Source organism: Poecilia latipinna, unplaced genomic scaffold (genome assembly GCF_001443285.1).
Source record: "Poecilia latipinna isolate Pla-1442-1.1 unplaced genomic scaffold, P_latipinna-1.0 Scaffold796, whole genome shotgun sequence".
NCBI lineage: Eukaryota > Metazoa > Chordata > Actinopteri > Cyprinodontiformes > Poeciliidae > Poecilia > Poecilia latipinna.
The window spans coordinates 402,707-412,120 of NW_015113412.1; the positions used below are offsets into that span (position 1 = coordinate 402,707).

General features: G+C 36.4%; 1 protein-coding gene across 7 annotated transcripts in view; it reads right to left on the bottom strand.

Annotated features, from left to right (window-relative positions):
• Window positions 1–9,414, bottom strand: part of LOC106956203 (protein diaphanous homolog 3-like) — a 170,846-nt gene that overhangs the window by 143,226 nt on the left and 18,206 nt on the right. For all 7 annotated transcript variants that reach the window (XM_015046878.1, XM_015046884.1, XM_015046880.1 and 4 more), the window contains 5 exons: window positions 6,359–6,433; window positions 6,214–6,283; window positions 3,766–3,902; window positions 3,454–3,559; window positions 145–255 (listed from right to left, as the gene is read on the bottom strand). In XM_015046878.1, the coding sequence (XP_014902364.1) occupies window positions 145–255; window positions 3,454–3,559; window positions 3,766–3,902; window positions 6,214–6,283; window positions 6,359–6,433 (499 nt within the window). The remainder of the gene's footprint in view (window positions 1–144; window positions 256–3,453; window positions 3,560–3,765; window positions 3,903–6,213; window positions 6,284–6,358; window positions 6,434–9,414) is intronic.

Sequence of the window (9,414 nt, forward strand, 5' to 3'; positions counted from 1 at the left end):
TTTTTTTTTTTTTTTTTTTTTTTTTTTTGCTGGAGCAAATCAATAATATTTCACTGAAGTGGACAACTCATTTAAATATTAATACAAGGTGAGAGTTTATTGTGTCTGTAAGCGTGTGCGTGTCCTGGGTCATGTTTTACTTACCGGCAATATCTCTTTGAGGCCACAACGCATAAACTCATTTCTAATATGGAGCCTGAAGTCCAGCTCATCTGGAGATGTTACTAGGGCATTGATGAGCTGCATGCATGCCACCTGCAACAAACAACAAGGGCACAAAGACAGAGAGAGAGAGTGAAAAGTGGGAGAGGGAACCAAAGAATGAGATGACGAATTTCTTCTACCAGCAGTTGATGAAAAGCACGCTGGCATGCATTTGAAATGAGCCATGTCCCTTGGAAGCAGAAGACCATAACTAATGCATGCCTATTTTTTCCAGTCACCCACTGGGGTGGTGGTTTTAATATTAATGCAACAACTGTAGACCCATAGACTGAAATTAACTAGCAGTCAATATAAGGGCAAACGGGCTATTTAGGACAGAATTTCTGAATGCCCTCTGAGTTTGGTTTACTAAACAGTGACTGCAACACCAGCTGGCAAGCAAAACACAAACAGAAAAATCAATTATTGACCATAAGAAGAAATTCACTCATGTGTGAAAAGAGGGTATGGCATTACTATATACTGAGGGGGCTTAAGGATCAGTGTCAGCCTGATTGTTACTTAGTTTTCAGGGCATTTATCTTAAAAGAGCAAGACGAGTTTAATATTGTGCTAAAAGTAAGATTACAAAATAATTGTCTTATCTAACATAGCTTTGGAAGTATTGGTACCTTGAGAGGTTTTTTTTATATTATTCCACGTGATAGTTCAAATGCAGCTGGACCCCAGAAAGCCCATATAATTCAGCAGTATCCAGCTGTAGAGGAATAGCCCTCCAGATATAGAGCTATAGATATTTTATAAGGGGTTCAATATGAGTGAGTATAAGTGAAAGGCCAATAAAGAAAATGTGTGAGGAGCTTTCTAATGTCTGACACAAGGTTGCAATGTGCAAACCCTTCCAATTATTGGCAACATGGCAAATATGTCCAAAAATCCTTAAAAACATATCGAACTTTTACAGCAGCAGCAGCATAGTCTTGCACTAAAAACAATGGTAAGGCAGGATCAAAATAATTTCCACAAATCCCTGTAGGGGAAATATGTTGCATCTTTGGGTCATCAATTAATTATAAGAAGTATTATAAGACATGTACAACCTTGTTGTTTACTAGGAATAAGTATTTAGTATTTGTCCTACCACACAAATGCAAGTATGTAGAGTTTTTTTGACTACTGCTGGAAATGTAACTGGAACTGTACTTACTTAGCCTGATAACCAGCCCCTAGACCTGTGCTTTCCTTCGTACACAGGGTCGGGACTTTGGCTATTGAGAAACGATTTCTTGCTGGAGGCATGGACTCTATGGAAAACTTAAAAAACTGGATCTGATTTTACCCAATCGAGAACGTTTGGCCATACACATGTAATGCACCAGCTCGATAAACCTTACCGGAAATTATGTGTGCTGTAAACAATCCCGTAGGGCAGGGGTGGGCAATCCTGGTCCTCGAGGGCCGGTGTCCTGCAACTCTTAGATGTCCCCCTGATCCAACACACTTGAATCCAACAGCTGAGTCACCTCCTAACTGCAGTCAGGTTCTCCAGAGTCCTGCTAGCGACCTCATTATTTGACTCAGGTGTGTTGAAGTTGAGACACAGCTAAAAGTTGCAGGAGACCGGCCCTCGAGGCCTGGAGTTGCCCACCCCTGCCGTAGGGCGTAGGGGCCACTGCATCTTTACCTCCAATAAAATGTCTTAGACATTCTTCTTAGACATTCTTCTAAGACTGAATAGCTTCATTCACTTCCTTCTCTGCCATTGCCAAATAACAAAGATAAGCAAACAACTCTAAAACGGCACAGAAAGTAGACATCAATCACTCACAACTACTCGTTCTTTTTGCTGATTGGCTCGGTTTAAATTTTATCAGAGAAATCCAGCTTAATGGGAGAAATTCCAGACTGAGCACTGAAGGGAGATGAGAATCAAGCTAAATTATGTAGAAAGGCAATGGTCAAATTACTGATCACTGTCATGTAGCCCAAAGATGAGTCCTCTAAGTAGCAAACACTGTTTGGTCTGGCATAAAACCACACAATCCTTTTTTGAAGAAAAAAGAAGACAAAATCACACGCAATCCTTTTGATGGTTGATGTTTGACTGGACATCACTGGCCTGTGATGATGGGTTAGGAGTGCAAGAGTACTTATCTTTCACTTTAATGAGCTGGTTATATGCAGTTTAAACTTGTATCCAAGAACCAATCATTTAACAGTAATACAAGTTTTCCAAAGAAAACAAGCCCCTGTATGATTTTGTGTTTATGCATGCCTTCAGTTCCCCTAAGTCACATTGCTAAGCTATTGATTAAAAATTCAGACACCATATTTACCAAATGTGTTTCCACATTGTTGTTACAAACAAGTGCTGTCCTATTTAGAACAACTCATAATCAATATTTAAAGTGTCTATATCAGCAGGGAGATGGTACGTTGTTGTGCATAAATCAGAAAAATATATTGTGCTGTTTACTTTGTCAATTTCTCACTTTATGGTGTTATTGTCTGGTTTTCTTTTGAAAAGGTAAGTCAAATTTGGACTCATTAACTATATTTTAATCATCTGATATCTATCTGAGCGTCAGTCCAGAGAAAGTATTTGCAAAGGGAGCAGATGGAAAGGAAAGTGCTTCACACCGATCTGGACTCTTTATGACGTACTTGCTGACTGGATATAATTTGTGGCCATGATGTGAAGTTTCAACAAACATTGAGGACATACCATTTATGATTACGGTGATGATAATAACAGACTGACAAATAACAAACATCATAGATGAATTTGTGGGCTGGCTTCTAATTGCTGTCCCATCTGTGCCTAAACTGATGATTAAATTGGTCATTTATGCTCAATAGAAACATCTGGTCCTGAATATCTATGTGCATAGGATTTGTTGTAAGCATTATGATGTTGCAAGGGCAAATTGAGAAATTCTTTTAACATTCCTGCTCTGCATCTCAAGTATTATGAGCAAGTCTTTGACATGTTTTGACAAAAAAAAACTATTAACTAAATTGAATTGCTATTTAGCAATATTGTCAATCATACAATATTTGTGGAGGTTAAAATGAGTCAACTTAGATGGTCAAATCTAAGGAACTTCATTATGCAGTGAATGTTTTAATGTCTCCTGGTCTGTACATCATCCTGTGGTCTTCAGAGACGGGGTCATTTAGATCTGCAAGTTTTTTTTTAGCAGTGGTTTCACTATATATGTGATTTACAATGTAATTCACTTAGTTTGGACCATAAAGACGTGTAAAACAAAAGAACATCGAACTCACTTGTAGCTGAATGGAGCGATCTCGCAGTCCCTGCACAATTGGACTGAACCGCTCAATGGCTCGCCACTCCCCTGCTGTCGTGATGGCCTCAAGAACCTTCTCCAAGCTGTGCAAGAGCATGGAATTTATTTGAGATAAATTAATTTTAATGTATTCTGATCACAAATAAGATAATTTAGGAACAACCTAAATTCATTAATTTAGGAACAACCTAAACAAAAGGACAGCTGTATTAAGAAATAAGTGCTATGTTTTTGGGAAACAAAAAAAAAAAAGTTAGTCTAGCTGATGAATAAAATAAAACCAACGTACGTGTTCTCCTCGCCAACAATGCAGATGGCTGATAGCAGCTTTACAACGTCAGTCATCATCCCAGACTGGCTGGGGTCGATGGCTCTTGCTAGTAAGGCAAGGCTTTTCTCCTCCCCCAGAATTCGATCCAAGCCATACTGCAACAAAAACAGTAGATTACTCAGTCATATTGCAATCTGGCCATGAGGCAAAAAGAACAATGTGTTATCTCAAATGGTAGAAGATAAAAATTTAAACATAAGGACGTAACATTATTCCATAGTTTCCATGAAGCCCATTTTATTTTATTTTTTTCCCCCACATGACAAAACGTGACAGACGAAATGTCATATTTAAAGAGAACAGCCGTCTGTGATGTTTTATCCAGGATGTGAGTGCCGATTAAAGGTCTGGCTCAATGCAGTAATTATGGCAATGAAATGCCAGTAGAAAATGTTGTTGAACTGTAAAATCATTATTTGTGCATTGCTGTTGCACCATTGTGTTTTTCTAAGTTATTTAGACCTTACTAGAAAATCTAGTTTTTATTTCAAAGCTTGAAGTATCCCCATGCTCAGGTAGTCAGTTGACCTCATAATATTGCTGAACCTGGACGTGACCCACTGCAGCAACCCCAGACTGTCCCAAACGCTTGCACAGTGGGTACTGGGCATCACTGGTGAGCCCATCATTCTGGAAGAGGGTAAATCTGGACTATTAAGATCACCACCTATGCAGTGATTATCCAATAAAAGACTTGTACCCATTTATTTTGTTGCATCCAGCTGGGAACCTTTTTGGCCAGGTAATGTATTTGTGCAATAAGCAGTACATGAGTCTTGTAAATTTTAAATGACAAAAAATAATGGCACAGAAATTAAACAGATTTTGCAGTCATCCTAATTTGTCATTTTGCTAATAGGTTGCTCCAAGTCAACGTAAAATGTATAAACCACAACAACTCTAGTATTAATTTAGTCCTTTTATCCAGGAACTGTCTGCGATTCTTGACTTTCAAGACCCAAAATGGATTGTAAAACTGAACTATCCCTCTGTTGCTCTGAAAGAGCAAAGTACTCAACATTGTTAGATATACCATATTTTAAATACATAGTACAGAAAAGGAATTATATTTTGTGAAAAATGTCTTAAACTAGCTAAAAAAAATAAATAAAAAAAATAAAAAAATGTTGGACTCTTCAAAGCACAATTTTATAATGCAACTTTTAGAACATTATTATAAAACTGCTTAGAAAAACGGGAAAATTGCAAAAATGGGAATTGACAGACGAAGCAGGAAGAAAAAAAAAACAGGTTCAACAAACAGCTGGTAGAGAACACCTGTCTTCTTGGCATAGAGGGTACCTGCTGTCCCAAGATGCCTCTCCAGCCCTGGAAAGGTCTGGGCTTACAGAAAGGCCTACGGGTAAATGCTGGTGTCTGGCGCCTGTTGAGACGCAGGATTACAAGGGACCCTACAGCAAAATTTATGCCAGAGGGGTTGTATATCTGTCTCTGCTGGCTTTTAGCTTCATATGAGGATTATTATTTTTTTCTATGTAGTAACTTATGAACTAACAGCAGAGAAAAAAGGCTTTATAAAATAGTGTTCACAATAGAACACTGTGGCTGATTCAATATGACACTCTAGGGATCATATTTTGCATATTTTAAAAAAATGTAAAAACAAAACTATATATTAAAAAAACTGTTTTATAGATTTTATACTTTCACTGAGATCTTAAATGAAGCAATTCAACCAAAAATCATTAATTTTGATACAACAATGAATAATCTATCAATAATTTGTAAACTTTGTACAGGCATAAGATAAATAATTTAATATCTACCAGTAACATAATATTTTTCACCCATCTAAAATGCAATAAAACCAAACATAAGTTATTAGGTTAATGTAGCTTTGGTGGGGGAAAACAAACTTTAAAGTGTAATAGTTTCAGTTTCTTTACCTCTCCAGTTTGCTCATCACAAACAGGCATATTAAATAGACATCATATTCAATATTTCAAGAACACATGTAATGCAGCATTTATTGTGCAGATTTTCTATTTAGAACATTATTATTTTAGATATGCAAATTCTTGGTTTAACATATGCATAAATATTATTTGATTACCGTGATGGGCATTTTGCAGGCAGATCCACCACCACACATGAATCAAATGACTGAATTAACTTCTCATGCTCTCTCAAGTACTCTACATAATCCAGGTAACGTGACTGAGTTATGATGACATACAGACACATCTAAAGTTGTGGGACAGTGGCATCCATGGCTGAAGTTTGACATGGTGGAATGTGCTATAGTCCGAGAGAACATGGCAACAAGTTCATGTGTTTGATAGTCACTGGTAAAATACCTTAATGGTTGAACCATTTCATTGCAGTATTAGCAATTCATTACATCGTTTGTAGCTTCAAGAGGACAGGCGGAAAAACTGACATTACCTTATTGTTCATGAAGGCTTTGAGACACTGGACAATTTTATGCTGGTTTTTTTTGTCAAGCTTCTCCGGCCTGTGGACATGACACAATAAAGATGAGGATATATAAGCCCAGTACAGAAAAAAAACAAACTGAATATAAACTTACTGTTTCTTGAAAAGCAACCTCTCCAAAATGTCCAGCAGTAGTCCAAGGCCCTCATGCCCAAAGCTCTGCACCCAACTGGAAAAGAATACAATAAATCAATACCACAACAGCTTGAGACTGACATCTGACAAGAGCAATTTCATACTCATCAACCACCGTGCAAAGTTTTTAGACACAAAAACAAACAGAAATCCAAACTCTGCGCTGAGAAGAAAGGCAGCAGTTATAAATGTTGCAGTTCTTGCCTGAGAAAAAAAAAAGGCTTCACTAAATCAGTTCAGACAGGGGGAAACAACAAAGCAAAGGCACACTGAAGGAGTCCAGAACTCTATGATGCAACAGAAATATTGTCCTATGAAATGAAAATAGCCTTAACAATATCTTTCTTTAGAGTGCAACATTCATTTCCTAAAATGCATAATAATTAAAAAAAAAAAAAAAAAAAAAAAAAAACTCCACTGACCATTTCCTTAAATGGGTTAATATCCAAGTTCAAACATCAGCTTGACAGGGAAATATTAGCTAGATAATCAGTTCAACTGCCTGCTTAGGGAGCCAGATTAATTTGTATTTTGAGACAGCCAACTTGGTATTTCTTGCAAGCAAGGTGAAAGGCAAGTGACCTTCTCTCAGACAGCTGACCAGTGATATACAGTAAGGGTAAATCCTGTCCAACTTTATATGTTCAGCATGGCTAGGGCAAACACAAGTCACATCAGCACTAATATAGATGTATTTTCTTGCTAAAAGCTATATCTGTCAGAGACAAAGTGCATCCAAGAATAAACACTGACATTAGTATAGACAATTAAACTAAATCTAAGTTTGGTTTATTTTCTCCAGGTTTTCTCTTTGGTACATCTCTAACCCTAACTCTTGAGGAATCTTAAACAAAACCTATTTTTTTAAGCTAGGGATGTACTGAATCAGTTTTGCTAAACAGTTCTTTTAAATCTTATGAACCACTTATTTGATTTAGTCTCCAACATCCAAATCATACTGATTCCTATTGAAAATTATTTAGGTTTTAATTACCAAAATTACACAGTGAGATAAAAACAGCAAAAACCTTCCAGATTTTAGTATATTATTTATAATCAAAGAAAGTTTTACATTCAGAATGTGAAAATGGAAATAAATACATGTTTAGTGCCTGCACCTCCCTCAAATAAACCTGGATATAAGCTTTGAACATTAGCATTCACTCATGATCATTTAATCAACCAGCAGCATAGCATGCTCTCAAGCATCAAATCAACAAAATTCTCAAGGTGGAAAGAGAAGCTGTAATCTGAATTGAATTTCTTGAGATGGGATGAAAGCTATAGTGTGCCCATGAGGTATATCCGTCTGTTTTTTTTTTTGTTTGTTTTTTTGCTGTATTGTTTCACCTATATTAATGGAAATGTGATTTTAAAATTCTGAGCTTAAACAAGTGATGAAACACTATTATGTAAAAATGTTTATTGCAATAACATGATTACAGTGGGAAACTTCATCTACTAGCTTAGGTGTGCTACGGACATAAATTGTATACAAATTCCTTAACAGTCCTTAAGAATTTGAGGTGACTTACGAGTCAGAGTTCTGAATAAAGTGAATTGTGTTCACTGTCAGTAAAAAATAATTCCTTCTTCAGAAAAACAAGACAAGAAGGAGGTTAGATTTGAGCAACTTTAACATATTTTCAAGTGAGGATGAACGTGTTACAGGGTCAGAACAAAAAAGGAGGGAAGAGGTAGACAAAACCTGTCACAGCCTTGATGAAGATTGTGAAAGCTGCTGCCAAGGAATCTGAGGAATGAGGCTTTCATGTTAAAGAAGAAAGAAAAAAAAATCAATTCAGCTTTCACTCTTGAATGTGCCATGGCCCAGGCCATTCTGGTTATAGAGTACACAGGGTCTTGACAACAACTTCATTGAAATGCATAGTTCAGGGGCAATTGCATGTTAGTTTTTCATCATCAGTAGGTGAGGCACAGAGCAAAAGAAAAATAATCCGATGATCTATGGAAAGAATTATTGCTGCGGAAACCAACAAGCCTACACCATCAGGATCTGCTGCTATAAATTTTAAATTTGCCTTGAAACACATTAGAGAAAAGTGGAAGGGATCGAGGTGACAAATTGGCTTTCAAAAGCTTTTTGAAGTTTTAAGCCGTTAGACATTTTGAAGATCTTGGAGGTCAGAAACCGGCAATGTAATAGCTTTCTGCCATGTCCTGAGAAAAGATTTCAGTAGCAAGAACAATTGTGCAGAGTCCATTTATAAAAAGAGGGTGTCTCTTCTTTCTCTATAGAAGGTCAAAGAGAGCTGGGACAAGACAAATAAAGCAGGTTTTCAGAACCTGCAAACTGTGCAATTTTATTTAATGTGTAAGGGGAGTTAAAAAAAAAATAAAAAATCCCACAACAAAATTTTCCAGATCTTTTTTGAATACAACATGTGCAGAGGATCTAAAAAGTGCTCCCTTTCAAATAGGCAGGCTGTTGATAAAATTTACTTTCGGATTTTTTTAGAATCTTAATGATACATACATAATATGCAATTAAATTGGAAAAAAGGAGACCTGTGAAAAAATGCCGACAATAGCAAAGCTGCATATAATGTGGTTACATAAATGTCTTAAGATAACTGTGCTCTTTGCTCCTTTTTCTTACATTTCAGTATTCCGTCTTCTTGGATACAGGCCTTAACCTGAGAGGAAGCTGCCCAGTTTGCAGAGAGGTTGTAAAAGATTGTATTATTAAACAAATGTATCAGCCAGGAGTACAGGATATGTGAAAAATTAAAAGTGGAAAAAGTTTCAAACTGTTTTGTCCAAGTTTCATTGTTTCACATCAAAGAAGTTTAATAACAATGAGTAATTTGGATTTGAAAGTCACTACATGCGTTATTAGTGCTCAAAAACAACCCCCAAAGGTTAGTTTCCTACATGTTTTAGCCATTTCTTTGGTTCAAAAGACATAAAAAAAATTTTTTTAAAACTACGAATTTTTTTTTTTTTTTTTTTTTTTTTTTTGCAGATTGCAGGAGAAAAAATTCACCTTTTTAA